The 18,693-nt window shown below is 39.0% G+C and overlaps 1 protein-coding gene across 1 annotated transcript in view; it reads left to right on the top strand.

The window, feature by feature from the left end:
- si:ch211-186j3.6 (neural-cadherin) overlaps positions 1-18,693 on the top strand; it is a 446,142-nt gene that overhangs the window by 199,899 nt on the left and 227,550 nt on the right. The window contains 5 exon segments of the mRNA XM_050049923.1: positions 4,098-4,266; positions 5,798-5,968; positions 7,486-7,658; positions 9,228-9,395; positions 14,780-15,029. Of these exon segments, the coding sequence (XP_049905880.1) occupies positions 4,098-4,266; positions 5,798-5,968; positions 7,486-7,658; positions 9,228-9,395; positions 14,780-15,029 (931 nt within the window).

The raw sequence follows: 18,693 nt of genomic DNA, 5'->3' as shown, positions 1-18,693 counted from the left end.
GAGAGAGAGAGAGAGAGAGAGAGAGAGAGAGAGAGAGAGAGATACAAAGATTTCCTGATAATTTTTTGTATGATAGGTGCTTGTGTGGGAACTGCCAGCCCATGTCCTCAGCTGTGGAGAATGTGCTGCAGGGAGGTGGATGCCTTCTGGGCTCTGGTGGAGAATCTGACCCCCAGACCAGACATAACATGCCTCACACTGCCCATCAACCCTCACGCCGCCCGCTCCTGTCTCAAACACGGAGGTCTCCCTCTCCGAGGCTCGGGTCTTCTTCACCGCGGAGAGGGAGACCCGAGCCTCGGGGGTATGTGCAAGGGCGGGCGGGCTCCGCCAGGAACATAATCCTCCTGTCCAAAATGAGCAATGCACACGACTGCGTTTTTGGTCACAGATCAAGCCGTGAAATCGCGCCTCTTCACCTGCACGCGCCTCTTCACCTGCACAAAATGCACCCAGGCACGAAAACTAACTCCACTCCTTTTTCTGTCCGGAAAACGGTGGACTCGATGTCCTGACAGGCTCGAGTTTTTGCAACCTGCACAAACACAATAATTTGGCATAATCACAAATGGTAAAATGCACTGTTAACAACCGAAAAAATACTAACTCACAAGTTTACTACCGCTCAGACTCACTACCACCTACTACTGCACATTGGACAGAGGCAGGGTCAAGGACGCAGAGTCCCTCTCGTGATGTAGTATCAGGTGATGTTGAAAAAAAAAAAGCGTTTTTAGAAGAGGAGCTAAAAAGAGCCACTTTTTCCTCTGAATTTGTGCCGTTATGTAGTGTAAACCATAATAAATTCTGAATTAACTTCTCATATGGTAATTTTCAGACAAGGTTATTTATATATTTTTAAAAAAATTTAACCTGCAAGTTGCACTTTAATATTTAACTTTGTAACTTTTTTGTCTTCCTGCCACTTTGGCTGGTGGATTACCAAATCTACCAGCCATTCAATAAATTACCTTTTTTATGTTTTTTTTTTTTCATTCAATAAATTACCTTTTTTATGTTTTTTTTTTTTTTTTTTTTTTTTTGGTTAGTGAAGCAAATCCAGCAGTTACTTGCATATTTTACCAGCGTCTGGCTTGTGGCTGGTGCTTATTTCCAACCTTGCTAACAACTTGCCTCAGATGGGAAATAATCCGGATGTGTTCTATGCTTTGAGGCTACAAAATTTAAACTATAAAAAAGTCACTGATATCAAATCAGTTCTCTTTATCAACTGGTACCCTGAACTGAGTTATGAAAATCGGTATTGTAACAGAAAAAGTTAGATTGCTTTACTGCTGAGAAGTTCACTCCAAACTCTTTTGCTCCTCACCCTCTCTAAGGGAGAACCATCCCATGAAGTGAAATTATTTCGACTGCTTGTATTGGCTATCTCATTATTTCCATCTTTACTTCATTCTCATGGTCACAGGTAAGGGTAGGAACTTGGATAATCTGGTATATGCAGAGCTTTCTTCTTCAAACTCAGCTTCTCCTTTGGCACAACAATCTGGGACAATGCCCACATTGCTTTGAGGTAAGCCACCTATTCTTACCATGAGCAAGACCCCAAGATACTGAAATCTCCAGCGAAGTACCACGGTGTTATACTTGGAAGTGCTGACTGTCATACCAGCTGCTACACAGCTAAATCATCTCAGTGCATGCTGAAGGTCACGGTCTGATGAAGCCATCAAAAGAACATCATCTGCCAAAAGCTGGGTTGCAATGCTAAGGTCACCAAACCAGACACTCTCTTGTTCCTTGCCTGTAGAGAGTCAGTTCATGCAAGCACGGAATTGGTGATAAGCGCAGCAATCATGGCATCTCCTTGTGTTTAGACTCATTTTGTTTTTGTTTGGTATGGAATATCTGGTGTACGTACCCTTGATCTTTTAACATTGACTGAGCATTTATGACACATAGCACTGTCTTTGACCTATTTGAGTAATTCCATAAGGGAATGACTGCGTACAAACCTGCATATCTTCACCAAAGTCCGTCTGTAAGCTGGAGAATGCATAAAGTAAAATGTGAAACTCTGGAGGCAAAAAGTATAACAACTTCTGATAACCACAGATAGAAAAGCTTAAGGGGTGGAGAAAGGTAAAGCATTGTTGCATGACAGAAGGACAGAGTTGTAGGGAAAGAAAGAATGGGAAGATGCAGGACATGAAGGAACATGAGAAGATAAAAAAAAAAAAAAGATTCATTGTCCTTAATTAGATGTCAAAGCAAGACATCAACCAGCAGTACTGGGGGATTCATTTCTTTCCACTGTCTGTGGCACGTTGAGCATTAACACTCAAGTGAGACAAGAAAAGAAGAAACAGAGGGAGAAGGATGAGAGACCAGAGAGAGAAAAAGGGGGTAGAGAGAGTGGGTGAAACCCAGGCAGCGTTTAAATGAGGATAATAAAGCTCTCTGTGTGTCTGACAAGTTCAGTGATTGACAAAATCTTTGAGAACCCAAACACGGAGCAGCTACCTTGAATTTCATCAAGAACTGAAAGCACTGAATGAATCTCTGTGATGACTCAGAGAATTCATTTGGCGTTAAATGGAGGGTAGGCTTAATGTTTAAGGTTAAGGTTTAAATTTTGGACCTGGGAATCAATTTTATCTTGGAAAATCAGTATTTCATGCTCTTTTAAAAACAGGACAGCAGGTAATCAAAAATTCAAAATCTTGTTAATGTTTCATGTTCAGTAGATTATGTGGTTCATTATTATAGCAGAACAAATGTGCTCTTAAAAGTACACTATCTTTTGAGATGAAAACAACAGAATGCCAATGATACAGAATATGTTTTCCAGCATATCCTGGTATCAGATTTGGTATGTATCCGTTATAATCAGTTGCATGTAGCCTTTTGGATGTGATGTTGCTGACTTCTGCACCTCACCGGTTTAATGTTTCTGTGTTCAGATTTAGAAATGGATGCCTGTAAGTCTGAGCCAATTTGTTAGAGCCCTGCAAAATTTTTGTTTACAGATTTTACACTCTGCTTGATCACATGGTGCTATTTTAGCATGACTAGCAATTGGTAAAAATGCTGGTCAAGGTCAGACTTTAGTACTTAGGACAGTTGCATGGTGACAGTTCAGTGGTTATGTTATGAAGGTCAACAAGATTTGGCAAAGGAGCCTTGGTTTCAGTACATATGGTAATCTTTAGTAAGCAAGTACACAGGGACACACAAGCACACCCCTGCACTATCACAGTTTTTTTTTTTCACATAAATGAAAGAAATTTTGAAATTGTGGATAATCCTTTTAATTCAATTTTAGCATAATTGGACCCCAGTGGAGACGTAGGCAGACTCTACTGTGTATATGCTCATGTGTCTTACTGTACAAATATAGTACATAGGAGTTATGTGAAACATTTGTTAACCATAGCCTTTTACAATGAATGGGTTGCTTCTTTTTCCTTTCCAGAGTTACAATCCCTGTCCCTGTAAATATATTCTTTAAAGTGTTTCCATTTGTCTTGAGACTTATTCCAGAAAAGGATTCACATAGCTGACAGAAATGTACCTAATTCATGTCATTTTCTTTTGCAGAATCCCACTCAAAATTAGCTTTTTTTTTGCAGCTAAAGCAGCTACTTTTTGGTACACAGCTGAAGGCTTACTGTGAAGTGTTGGGCCCCATTTCCAATAAAAAATACATGTTTTGGACAGCACTAAACAAAGTAGGTGCCAGAAGATCAGCAGATTTTATGTTTACCAAAGCACAGTGAGCACAGCACCAAGCAGCTCATGAGCACCTTTGCCAATACCTTGCCAGTGGGTGCTGGGATAGGCTTCAAGACCCCTGAACCCAATACCACTATCTGCCTTACACAGGACAAGAAAATATACAAAATAAATGGATAGAAATGGTGCACTTTCTTTCTTTAATTCACTCATTATTTGCTTTTTTGTTTGTCCCAGTAAATGACCTTGAATCTCTCCCTTCAAAATAAATAACATTCCACCTCCCACATACTCTTGATTACAGTTTTGATAGAATGGAGTATTGATCTAAGTTTTTCAATGCTTACAACACTGTGATCTTCTCTTCCTCCTACCTCTGCCCACTGTCTCATTTGCCTCAGTGTCAGCAGTATCGAGAGAGCACGTCAGTCCTGGAGAACCAGCCAGCGGGGACATTTGTTCTGCAAGTTCATGCTGTGGATGCTGACGAGGGCTCCAATGGCAGGGTCACATACGGCTTCATGCACAAAGACTCCACTGTGCCCGCATTCAGTATACACCCAGACACCGGTACTGAAACCACACATGTACTCATTTATCATGCACAATCATATAAATACAGAAGAGTACGCACATTTTTATTTCTGTGGGGATTCCTGTGCAGGCTTATTTTTTTTTTAGCCTTTCTGTAATGCTCGCCACAGTGCAATGAGGCATGTGGGATGTCTACGAATTTGTGTTTACAATTTAATGCTAAGAAGTTGTGCATCATTTTGATAGCAGACAGAATGAATTTACAATAATTGACATTTTGCCGCTAAAATAAAGGTTCATAACTCAAAGTCCAGTGGCTGCAGCAGATGTATAGTAAATACTGTTTGTCATCACATTTGATGAACCAGAAACTACAATTTTGTTTTCCACTTTAACTGTCTTCAAAGTCTACTTCAGCCTAACTCTTGTGTTGTCACATTTCAAATTTTGTGGGTGCAAAAAATAAAAAGTAATAAAAATAATAATCAATCAGCCTTAGCAACATGAAAGCCTGTTTTTCTTTTTTCTTGTCTTCAAGAAATGTGCTGCTTAGTATGTGTTAATCGAACAATATTGACAGAATGAAAAAGTTAACATAGACCTCTGCAAATACAGGGCTGAAACTTTAACAACATATTTTTTTTCTTTCTTAACATTCTTAGCATTTGGAATCAAGCCAATCTGTTTGTTCTTCATATAAATAAAAAGTCAATAGCTTTATAAGATGCAAATACATACTCACTTAGTTTGGCAAGTGATTTTGTTAAAGTTTTACACAAGTAGAAAAAAATCAATTAATCCGCCTATTGCGTAAGAGGTATCAAATTCACTGTCATCCCTTTCTGAACAAATCATGTCTACTGCAATTTTTACAAAGGCCGTGAAAAAACTTTTTAGTATAAATCAGGACATCTAAAACAAAGGCTATGTCCCAAATCTCTACTGCATACATGTACAGTATGTACTGTGTGCTAGTCCTAATAGTATACTGTTTTTCCTTACCCTACCTCAACACACTTAACTATTAAATGCTAACAGGAATTCATACAATACTGTAAGATGTCTTTTAAAGTTTAGTTTAAAACCTCTTTAATGTGTAAGAATGTCTTTGATTTGGTAACCAGGAAAATGTATTGGTAACAACAATGCAAAGGCCCAAACTGCAGAGAGCCTGTGCACGAGGCAGGTTACCATGTTGTGCTTGCATGTTTACATGAAGTAAAGTTACTCTGTCATGTCAAAAGAATAGAGACTAATGAGTGTCAAACAACATACCTTTCACCTCAAAAGCAACTGTATTTTTATGGAGCAGGAAATGTTAAGTGTCTAAAATCAATTCTAAAATAAATGATAATTCTCTTTGGATTTGATGATAACTACATTTGAAAAACTCTGCTTCGCTTTCTATTCTGCTCCTCATCTGCTCTACTGTCTTTAAAGTTTAGCTTCAAGGCAAACAGAGGAAATCATTTTAGTGTTAAATTGCAAACCCTCTGGGGACATGAGACCAAGCACTATTTGGTATGATTTAGCTGTCTGATCAACCTCGTTATCTCTGTGTCTTCAGGAGTAATTGTGACAGCCAGGAAATTTGATCGTGAACGCCAGCGGGAGTATGCAGTGACAGTGACAGCCACTGACCAGGCAGCTGACCCACTGATTGGCATTTGTCAGCTCAACATCCTCATCCTGGACCAGAATGACAACAGTCCCAAGTTTGAGAACATCCGATATGAGTGTGAGTAGATATTAGTTTAATTGAAGTCTGAGCTATGGTGACTGAGAGAGCTCAACCCACTGAAACTAGCTGTAAGAAAACACAAGCAAATGGACAAAAAAACAAGCATATGCAAAAATATGTTCTCTTTTTAATAACAAAAACTGATGGATATGAAAATGAGCTAATGATGTGATAGCATGGTTCCAATATTACAGGAGATATTGTGTCTAATGTAAGCTGTTTACTAATATCTTCTGCATCCGTCTTTCCCAGCTTTAATGTTTCCTGGACATGTTTGCTGTGATATAACTAAGTTCCTTTTTGGTCTGCATAATTTTAAGTGTTGCCTTATTTTCTTGTTGTTTCTGTATTTGTATTGCTTCTTTATGCTGCATATTTGTTGACAAATTGATCAATGCATTTCTTAAAGGGGCCTTTTGTAAAATTCAGAGTGTATGAGTTGTCTGGACAGGGTTCTTAACAGTGCTGTTAGAGCTAACAGTGTTAACCAGGGCAGAACGGAAGGGTGGGCACTAAGCTTCAACGATGCCATCCCAATATCAGCTGTAGCTGCTCTGTAAGCATAATGCAGAGCGGGGGCTATGGGTTAGCCAGTTGGATACACTCATGCAGAGTGAGAAAAGCTTAGATTACATCACACACAGAGGTAGTGTGACTTCAGTCTAAGCTCAGAAAGCCATTACTGTATCTTTACATAGCAGTTAGCAGTTAGTATATCAATGCTCTGAATGATGCATACAGAACCTTTAAAGGTGTACTATGCAGAAATTGTGGCCTAATGTTTGTAAACACAATGCTACACTACTAGTACATACACTGTAAGCTACTGTTCTACTGTAGGAATGTTATTTTGTTGTAATGGAAAAGCCAAAACTGTGGCTAAGTAAGCTAACCGCCAGCACCTACCTGTCCTCTGCGACACTCTTTATCTACCTCTTCTCCTTCAGTGCTCGCAAATGAAAGTGAAAGCCAACCCCAATTCACTTTCAAATTGGAATGAGCTTTGTCGCTTGGCATTTCGCCTTGCTATATTTGTGTTTTTTTTTCTGTCTGCAATTTTTGAAGCTTCCTTTTGAAAGCCTTGCTGCTACTACCTGATCGCTACCTTTTTATAAAGTCCCGACCTCATCAGTGTGCTGTTACTGTGTGGAGTCTCCACACCTGATAAAGTTCCAACCACAGCAAAGCAGGAAGATGATAAGAAAATTCAGGCAAGGTCTCTGCAGATAGAAGTGATGATTGAGAGGGATTACTTTTGTGTGAGTCTAAACATTGTTTTTTTTTATGAATATCCTCCATAGTATTATACCTTTAAATAGCTTGTGTTTAATTGTTTAATTTATTTGCCCCCCCCCCCCCCCCCCCCAAATGTGATACTTGTCAAAGTCAAACATATTTTTTTTCCCTTTGCTTTGTTTCCTGAAGTTGCTGATGAAAACTATATTAAAGACTATAGATTTAGGCCTCACAGAACCACTGAGGCATAAAGAACACTGTTTCTTTTTCTCCAATAGACTTTCTTCGTGAGGACACAATGATTGGAACTAGTTTCTTGCGGGTGGCAGCTCATGACGATGACTTTGGCACCAATGCAGCTATCACGTACTCTATGTCCAGTGAACAGCCAGAGTACCTCAGGGTCAACCCCCTTACAGGCTGGGTGTATGTCAACCAGCCCATTTCTCAGGTACCCACATACTGTATACAAACAGATAATACCAAACCACTTTTGGGACAGTTTGAGATTGCTATTTAAAAACTGTACATCATACAGTTTTTTACATATATACAAGCATTTCTTCTGTGTTTCCAGTATATCTCATATATCTCGTAAGAGTAAGCTTTGCAATCCTTCATCTTTTTGTGTGTTTTTTTTTTTTTTTTTTTTTTTTTTACAAAGATGATTGGATACCTTTAGGGCTAACCACACTTATGGGACCACTCTGAATGGCACAAAGGCACTTCAAGGAAATTAAGAATTTCCTAATTTCTCTCAAGAACTCATGAGATTCTAGCAGTAAACTTCAGCTTGCATCTAAAACAACATGCCACTGCTCCTATGGCCAGAAGCTTATTTGCATTCAAGCACTTTGTTGCTGACAGTGAGGGGCCAGAAGTCCAGTGGCCAGTGGCAGATTGGCAGCCTGAATATGTGATAATGTCCTCACTGCCTTTTTCTTTGGCATCAGGAGAAATAACATTGCTGATATTTTTTCTTCATCTCACTGCCTCTAACCCCTTGCTTCACTACCAGCAAAAAAACAATCTTGGTGGGAACATGAACAAGCAATAGAGGAAATTGCCACATATTGTGCGCAAAACAAGTCTGTGCCTCAGATGAGTGCCACAATGATTAAGCCCCAAAAAGGAACAACTCATCATCTCCCAGTGCCAAGAGGAATGAATGTCTGTATCCGCAGCACCTTGCATCTAACACCAACACATGGCACCATGCCAGTATTTTTGCCTGAGAGAATGGTTCACTGAAACATATCCATGTTTGAAGATACAAAACTTTCCCACTAATGAGTACAACTGCATAAAGTATAATACAAAAACAGACACTGCCTACATGTTTTTTTCAGTGTTTGCCAATGTGACAATCTCAGTTGTGTTAATTGCTAGGAGCAAAGATTGAATTTTAAAACTGCATAACTACAAAAAATCTTGGAAATGGATTTCAGGGCATGTGAAAAACTGGCTCTGAAAAGTAATTCTTTCACTCATGAATTTGAAACACCTTTAAAAGGACGGAATGTGTTCATCACATGGTGCACAAAGTAGAAGGCCATGAACAAAATTGATAAAAAGTGAACTTGTATCATCACAGTTTGTTTTTGTTGTCCAATATATGCCAATTAACCCACAGTGGGTGTACAGTCGCTTGGTTAAGTTCTTCTCTTTAGTTACTAAAATGCATCATTTCCCCTGATTGTAGTGGCTAAAGCTAATTGCTCTTGCAAGGGTTACAAAACTCTACTGCTCTGCAGTGAGCCAATCAATACAACTCCAGTCAATACAATTATCTTAAAGTATGTTTGTTTTTACCCGAATGCAGACCACAGTCAGTTTGTCCCTGCACAGAAGTGTCGAAAATGGATTGCCTGTTAAAATCTGTGAGATCTAGTGTCACATAGTGTTTATCAGTCTTAAAGCAAGCTATAATTATCACTGTGTCACACTAATCTGCACCATAAGAACACACCATCAAATGATCTTCTCTCCTCTTCTTTTAATCTGTGACTTTTTGCCACAGAGGACGTACATCACCAGGGAAATTGTGGCTACGGACGGAGGGAACAGGAGCAGTTCAGTGGAGCTGTCCGTCACCATCACCAATGTGAAGAACCAGCCTCCACAGTGGGACAAAGACAGTTACAGCGTGGTCATCCCTGAAAACACTGTCCGAGACACACCCATTGTGGTACATTGGAGCATGGGGGTGGTAGTTTGCACACGTAGAAATGCACACATATGAGTTTTGCATCTGCTTCCAAACGCATATTAGGTATTCGTACATTTTTAATACATTAAAGTGGACAAGGCATTTGCAATTATATAGCATCTTACAAACAAGTGGGTGGTGGTGGCCTCAAGGGTAGAGAAGCAGTCGCAAGTTCAATAAAAAAAGATAAAACTGTATTCATCCTGAGGGAAAATGTTGTGCAGCAGTTGGAATACAAAGTGGGAAGAGTGCAAATATGAAGAGTGGCATTAGGAAAAGTCCATGATAACAAAGAGATGTAAACAAAGTGCAAAACCAGAATATATTCAATGCCAAAACCAGGTTAACAGTATGGATCATAAAAATATAGATGGGTAAACGGCAGGAATTGATAAGTTTGTGTAATGTATCAGATCTGTATAAGAATAAGTAGCATAAGAATACATACTAAGTACAAATTGTTGATAATTATGAATTCCCCCCAAAACAGTGAATAAATAAAGGTAAAAAAAAATAACCAAACAATTTGAAGCATTAAAGCATTAAAGCCAAACTTAAAACAGAATAAAAAATAAGATAAACATAAAATAGAATAAAATTAGATGAGCAAAACAAAACAAAATTACAAAACAAAAAGACAAAGTTATACTAATCAAACAGAAATAAAAGTATAGAGCAGATACAGTGCAGAAATATGTTGTTCCAAATTCAATAAAAGAAGAAAATGTGCAGTAGATACATTTTAGGCATCCATACAGTATGTGTGTGCACATTCGTGCTGAAATATAAATAGGCACAAGAAACAAGAAGAAAGCACTCGCATACAAAAACATCCAGACACAGACAGGCACTCACAAATACCACTACTACTGAAATACGCACACTGTAGGCAGCAATCTCAATGAAAATACTTTTATGCACTCTCACACACTCTCACACACACACACACACACACACACACACACACACACACACACACACACACACACACACATTTTTATGCTTCCTGTAAACATTTCGGTGATGTTGTCAAGTAACAGTCTTTGAATGGTAAAGTACATTTCATTATAAATATCAAGCGTTCAGTCAATCTTAGTCACTTGTGAGCAGTAAAAGAGTGTAACTGTGTAACACATGTGTGGTATGGCAGCAGAGCTCCAGGTTTACGAACCACCGCTGTAGAAAAATGCAAACATTTAAAAAAAATCTTAATTCCACTGATAAGACTTAATTATTGGTGCAGTTGTGATTGGGGCTGGGCGATGAATTGAATTATATTTTCAATGATGGTTTTGGGTTCCAATGATTATAAAAACAAGATAAAAATATAGCTGCAAGGGGCAATTCCGGGATTCAAGCCAGCATGGTAGTTGAAAGCTGGGTAGGATCAGGGCCACACTCTACTTTGGAAGCACTGCCGCTTCCTATTGGTCAACTGCAAAAACATTTTGGGGACATGCTTTAATGGCTTAATTTCAAAAGTCCACCAAGTTTGTTGATGTTTGAACAAACTCTAATTGATTATGGCCAAATTTTGTGAGAGGCCATTGCACTTGTTTGGAACTTGTTGCGCCCCCTATTGACCGATTTTAAAATCATTTAACACACAAAGTTCATCATTATTATTATTCAACATAACCCACAAGTTTTGTGATGATTGGCCCAAACGTTGTGGAGTCATTTGCTGAGCCACGCTAAAAAAAAAGTCCATTGGTCAATATCTTCAAAAAGCCATTAAATATCAATAACAGTTTAAGCCTTCCTGATAAAATGCTGAAAAAAGTCTCACGTCATTCTGCTGATTTCATAGCCTGGAAATCCAGACTCAAATCTAGAAAGATTCTGAGTCTGGCCCTCACCGTTACACCCTTCCTACCCAAGGGACAGCACTAACTGAGGCATATTAAATGCCGCCTCACGCAATTGGATAGCATGATAGCCAATCAGAGCAAAAAACAAGGTGACATATTCATTGCAGTAAGCCCCATTGGTTTGCCGACCAGTGGGGCTACCTGATATATTATGCTTTTGCCGTATCCTGTCAGCAAAACGGCAAAAAACGTCCTTCCTTTGCTTTCTCAAGGAAAAAGATAAGTGTAGTTGGCTTAGCGTTTCTTCCAAAAGCTAAATTGAATGGACGCGGTCCTTCGGCAGCTGCCATCTTGGCTGTTTACTTTTAGACTCTTATGGTGCAGCATGTGTCATCATGTTACGCCCGCCTAGAGCCCCCCTCTGTCAGATAGACTGATCTGATTGTTCCGATTACAATTCAACGGGCTCTGCTCGTCGGGGCCAGATCCCTGTGCAGAGCAAATTTGAATTTGCTGGGGGCAGGGCATCTTGATTTCCAGGTTACTGATTTTGGGTTTATTGTCAAATATTGATTTATAATGATTTTTGAAGTATGAAATGTGAAATGTCTTGAAATTTAGATTTAATATAATAAGCCACGACAAGCAATAATTTTCAAATGTTGTGCATCGACTGAAACATTACCTTAGATGATGCAAACCAAGTTTCGTACAAATATCTCTAGGTGATAATGATATGTCAACTTTTTGCATGTGTCGCGCCCTGTATTGGTCGATTTGAATCGAACTTTCACAATATGATTCTGATACGTATGACAACATTTCCTACAAGTTTTGTGATGATTGGCTCGGCGGTTAAGGAGTAAAAGCCATTAATGTGCTGAGCCACGCCTCCTCTAAAGTTCATTGGTCAATAGCATCAAAACGCAATGAAATATCCAAAAGCTCTTAACTTAAAAAGAACTTTGTCCCATGTTGATTCACAAAAAGATTGGTACAAATCGGACCTACGCCGTAGGAGGAGATGTCAAAAAAGTGTTTTTAAAAAAAAATTCAATATGGTGGAAAATCTAGTGGGCGGGCCTTAAGGATCTTTAGGCTTACATACAAATGATTCACTTGAACACGTGTGTCCAATATCAAGTCAATCTCACAGATGGTGTGGGGATGGTGGCCTTTCAAAACAAAATTTCATTGAACCTTCATTATAGTCTGGCCTATTAGTGTTATATTTCTTGAGCACCATTTGCACACAACTTCTAATCATTGGTGAAAATTTCATGTCTCTACAATGTACCATCTCACGGGAATTTGTCAAAACAATTCTGAATAATAATAATAATAGTAATAATAATAATGACAAAACAGGACAAAAACAATAGGGTCTCAGCCCTCCAGGCTTGAACCCCTAATAATTATCATGTCACATTCTGTTACACAATGATGCTCTTGTTTTGTGTTAGAAATCCAGCATACCTCTTTACTTTTCAGATCCTCAAGTGACTTTATTTAAAAAAAACAAAACAGCAACCTGCAGCCACTGTTGAGCTTTCATTATGCTAACATTTTATTCATATCGCCATCACCCGGATTTGTCGATTAGTGGAACAAGGCAAAAACAGATTAGAAGGCGAGTCCTTCTCCCTACAGCGTTCAGACAGCCCCCTTCTGCAGATTCGGACTGTGCCAAAGTAATAGCTAATGCTACAGCTTGTTACTTGCTGCTAATATCCTGCCACACTTGCACAAACTGTACATCGTAGAGAATATTAAAGTATTAAAGCATTTAGTCAAGTGCTTGAGCCCGCTACAATGTGCCTTCAGATGTTCGTTTAAGTCAGTCCTTTGTGTATGCTCTGTATAAACGATCACAAGCTGCAGTTCAGGAATTATCAACAGGTCAGAGTCAAGCGATGGAGATTTACATTAGACTACATTACATTACTGACATTTGTGTTATTTGTTTTTGTTTTTTATTTTTTCTTATAGACAATGTGCAAATATTTAAGTGCCTTAACTGTTACAGTAAGACTTATGGCCAATCACGTACAGTAAGATTATATTTTAGGTCAAATAAAATCTGCTGTTGAAAAGACACATTTTTGTTTAAAGTTTAATAAATGCATGATGTTTCCAAAGTCAATGAGTAATCATGTTAAATAATCGTGATCTCAATATTGACCAAAATAATCACGATTATGGTTTTTGCCATAATCAAGAAGCCCTAATTATGATGGATCCTTAAGTGTCAAGTCATTTGATTATTCACAGGCATTGCCTTTTCACGCCACTAAAACGTTTTCATCTAATCAACAGTATTTTCTAAGGATCTCTTGAAAGCAATTAAGTCCATTAAAGTTGCTGATGAACATTTTAAACCAAGAGATGGAAATGAAAAGACAGAGGAGAGTACTTTACATGAGAATGCGTGTGCATGAACATGTGAATGTGTTTGTGAGATGCGCTGATAGAGCAAGGGGAAAGGGAGAATGTGGTCCCTGCAGTACAGTGTATTAATCGAGATGGTAGTTCAGTGTTGATTTGGCTGTTATGCAAAGATGCAATGACTCTCAGCGGGCTGTAATAGCTCTACCATGGAAATTTGAGGTTTTTATAGCCTAAATCAGCACATACAGTAGTCAGGCATGTTTGCCAATTCTGCATGCCTGATAGGATGTCTCATTATTATAACTACTATGCTTTGCAGGTTGAATGGATACAGCTAGGTCACCCTTAGGCAAGCCGCATCATGTCCAAGATGGCATTTCTGATTTTAATTGGGGTGTATATGGCATCAGCTGTGAATGGCCTCTCCTTAATTAGTTTATGGAGAATGCAGAATGAAGAGCAGAGTGTATTTCCCTTTGATCCCACAGGATATCAGTGGGTTGTTGTCTAGTCTAACAGTTTGAGACTTACTGCCTTAATATTTTAGTGTTCATTATCATGGGCTATAAAACACTTTTTTCATCAGGCAGATCATGTTTCACTGTTTAGAATGCACACATCCATTGAAGCACAGTGGCAGCTGTCCTCATTTCTGTTCCTGTCCTTAGGCTTCTTGCTGGCATTCAGCATTTTTTCCAGCTCTTGAAATTGATAATTGGAAACATGCAGTATTTCGGTCAAATGCAAATTATTGTCAGTTTTTTAGATTCTGTTAGTAATCTCTCACTTTCACAAGAAAGTGGTCATGGGTGACTTAATTCATTTAAATTTATTCCAAAAGTTAAAAAAAAAAGTAATTGCATAATTGCTAATATGTGATATGACCAAGTGTATACCCATATGTTAGCATGGACATACAACTACAGTATGTGTGACTATTTGTTGCTGACAGACTAATAGAACAACTCCCAGGATGTCAGTGTAGCTGCCATTTGTAGTGGTATGTTACATCATGCCATCTGCAACAACTGACATGGCTTTCATTGAACCAGTACTGGCTGTAGACCATTATTGAAAGTCTAACTGTGGTATTCAGGCTAAAATTAGTGAGATGTCTTATAATATTTAAATTTTACCTGGAATCCTCTTCTTGGTTCCAAACAGACAATCAAAGCTACCTCCCCTCTTGGAGATCCCAGGGTAACTTACAACTTGGAAGACGGGATGGTCCCAGAGACCAACATGCCAGTTCGCTTCTACTTAACCCCCAACCGGGAAGATGGGTCAGCCTCCATCCTTGTGGCAGAGCCCCTGGACTATGAGACAACCAGGAACTTCATGCTGCGGGTTCGAGCTCAGAATGTTGCTGCTGTACCACTGGCGGCCTTCACCACAGTCTATGTCAATGTCACAGGTTAGCACTTTTTAATTGATTTTACTTTATTTGAATTTGTTTTCCGGCATATGTCACATTGCCTCCTAAAACCATTGTGTTCCTGTGTAATAGTTTGGCATTCCATGTGAATCATGTTTCACATGATGTATTTTTGTAGCACTAAGTGCCTTTGCATGACAACAGGGAAGACATTATTCCTTGTGAAAGTTCGATCACTATTTAAATAATAAATGCAAAATTAAACATCTCACATTAAGGATCAATTCTGAATCAAAAGAACACTCTTTTCTATTGATTGATTGATTGATTGATTGATTCTTTATTTTGAACATATTTAAAAAAAGAAAGTAAATGAATGAGTTGAGGCAAAAGGAAGAGGACAGACACAAAAATTATACAAAGATGCACACAATGTATTGTGGGTGAACACAAAGTATTGACAAGAAACAAAAAGCTTTAAGGTGGAATAAATATGTTGTTGTGACAGATAAATATTGGTTATTTGCATCAAAAAGTATTTCTCAAAAATGCCTGATTGTTTCCGTTCTATCCAGTTGTGTATAGTAAAAGGTTTTGTGTAGTAAAAGTCACTGCAGCACACTGACCAGCAGTGTGACTATTTAAGGTTGCAGGAACAGAGGACAACACAAGAGTGTTTGATGATTAATTTTTTGACAGCTGACCTATAAGCTAATGGAAGAATCGAAACAATTTTATTAATTAATTTGCAAGATGGGCTTAATGGACTTTTTAGAACATAAATAACAAAAACAGTCCAGCGCTGCATCGGGCACCAAGCTTATTCAAAAACTGAATGGCCTCTGGACCCAATTGATCAGATCAGATAAAATCAAATGTATTTATAAAGCATGTTTAAAAAAAACCAGAGTTGACCTAAGTGCTGTACAATAAAACAAGTAAAATAACATAACATGTTAACAGCAAAATGTAAGAGAGATAACACAACAATCCCAAAAACATGCCCAAATAAATGAATGAAAAAGAAAATAAAGCACAGAATAGTAAGTTCTGAAAATAAAATATGAAAGATAAAAGAGAAACCTTAAGGACAATCAAAGGCCTTAAAAACATGTGGGTCTTCAGTTTAGATTTTCATGTGTTTACAGAGGGGGAAGTCTTATTTGAAAAGGGTAAACTATTCGAAAGCTTTGGGGCGGCTACTGCAAAGGCATGATCGCCCTTCCACCTTGGTCTCAAATGTGGCCAAGAGCAACGGGTCTGAAGATCTGAGAGGTCCTGTGTTGGAAAGAGGGCAGAGAAGCTCAGAGATGTAATTGGGTGCCAGGCAATGTAAGGCTTTGAAAACAAACAGCAGGACCTTAAACTCAGACCGAAACTTGACAGGTGACAGTGACAGTGCAGGGATGCCAGTACAGGTGTGATGTGGTCTGTTTTCTAGCAGCAGCATTCTGTGCCAACTGCAAGCAAGATAAGGATGACTGGCTTATTCCCACATACAGAGCATTACAGTAATCCAAACCAGAGGAAATCAGGGCATCCATCACTATCTTCAGGTCATTAAACGAGAGGATCGGTTAGAGTTTGGCAATATTTCTAAAGTGGAAAAAGCAACCTTTTACGACGGTGTCATCTTTGATTCAGCTTTAAAATTTGGAAAACAAAATAACACTAAGATTCCTGGCTTGGGCATGGGGGTTAGGCGCAAGGGGCCCAAGGTGGTTTGCTATACCCCAGATGGAGTTGGAGGGGCCAAATAAGACCACTTCTGTCTTACGATCATTTAATTGAAGACAGGTTTTTGCTATCTAAGATTTCACACCTTGGAGGCAGCTGAGGGACCTAACTGTGTTGTTGTTGTTGTTGTTGTTGTTGTTATCACCTGCTTCTAATGGGAGGTAAAGCTGAATTTCATCTGCATAGCAATGGTAGGAGATAATGTATTTATGGAAGATGGAGCCTAAAGGGAGCATATAAAAGGCAAATAAGATGGTTCCCAAGATGGAGCCATGGGGTACACCACATGTGACGGGAGCAGAGGAGGAGAACAGGTTTCCAGTTTTGACGGAGAAAGATCTATCTGCCAAAGGGTGAATTCAGTAATTTTTGACCTGGACCCCAGTTTTCCTTGTTTTTTGGTCCAAGTGACTCATGGGAACAACAGTTTTTTGACATTTGTCCAGTATTAAGAGAGCATGCTGCAGCCGTCCGCAGTGAAACAGGCTGCAGTGTAATGACGCGGAGCGTGTGTGCACTGTCATTTTACATCAATGAACAGGCTCAGATTGTTATTATGAGTGTGTGACACCATTACAAAAAGGACCCTACAGTGAAATGAAATGATTTTCTTGTCCTTTCGCTGGTCTGGCTCAAGAAGTCTCGTTCTGAAATCTCCCAGGAGATGACTGGTTAAAGAAAAACAACAGTAGAAGATCGCTTTCTGAACTTCAGCACAACAGACTACTATCGGCAGTCATCTCTAACTGTCACTCGCCGTCACTGTTGTCGTCTTGCAAGAAGTCACAAAATGAGACTTCTCCTTTAGCAAGACTTGGTCACAAAGCACAAAATAACGAGGAAAAGGTAAGTAAATTGTTTTATTTCTCTGCAGGGTCCTCTCTGTAACGTTGTCAGACTCTAATAGTAACAACTGTATCCTGTCAGTGGCAAAAAAAGCACTTTGATTTGATGTACACCAACGGTGGGAACATGCCCATGCCTTTTCTGTGGATGCCAGCTGCAGCACTCTCACTCACTTATGAATTTTGCCTTTAATGGACAGGACAGACAAGTGTGAGAGGGGGAGAGAGAGAGAGAGAGAGACAGAGGGGGGATGACATGCACCAAAGTGCCACAGGCTGGACTCGAACCCGGGCCGCTGCGGCAACAGCCTTGTACATGGGGCGCCTGCTCTATCCACTAATCCACCGACGCCCCATTATGAACCTATTTTAAAAATTGTTGTTCCCACATGTTACTTTAACACAAAAACATGCGAAAATAGGAACCAGGTTAAAAAGATACAGGAGTTACGGTGTAAGATCTAAAAGCTCTTAATTACGAAAGTGCAATCCCAGAACATGTTACTGACACGCATAATCAGTTTTCAGCATTATCATCGAATGGGTTAGGGTTTGATGCTTTACAGTAATTATTATCTGTGCATATTTTTTACTGCAGTACCCCTTTCTAAACTGCATATGCAACACAGCATTTGTTCTACAACTCAATTTCAATTCAATCAATTTTATTTATAAAGCCCAATATCACAAATCACAATTTGCCTCACAGGGCTTTACAGCATACGACATCCCTCTGTCCTTTGGACCCTCACAGCGGATAAGGAAAAACTCCCCAAAAAAACCCCTTTAACGGGGGAAAAAACGGTAGAAACCTCAGGAAGAGCAACTGAGGAGGGATCCCTCTTCCAGGACAGACAGACGTGCAATAGATGTCTTACAGAACAGATCAACATGATAAGTTAACAGTAATCCGTATGACACAATGAGACTGAGAGAGAGAGAGAGACAGAGAGAGAGACAGAGACAGAGAGAGATGCAGGACAGACGGTAATGACAGTAACTTACAACAACATTAATTAAAGTAATAATATTATAATTAATAATAATATATTAATATCTGATAGTATACATGTGTGACAATAATCATATGTGTATAATAACAGTAGAAGTATGACTAATGA

This window comes from Epinephelus moara, chromosome 1 (assembly GCF_006386435.1).
Source record: "Epinephelus moara isolate mb chromosome 1, YSFRI_EMoa_1.0, whole genome shotgun sequence".
Classification (NCBI taxonomy): domain Eukaryota; kingdom Metazoa; phylum Chordata; class Actinopteri; order Perciformes; family Serranidae; genus Epinephelus; species Epinephelus moara.
The sequence above is the reverse complement of the archived record's forward strand: the minus strand, read 5'-3'. Positions and strand labels throughout refer to the sequence as shown.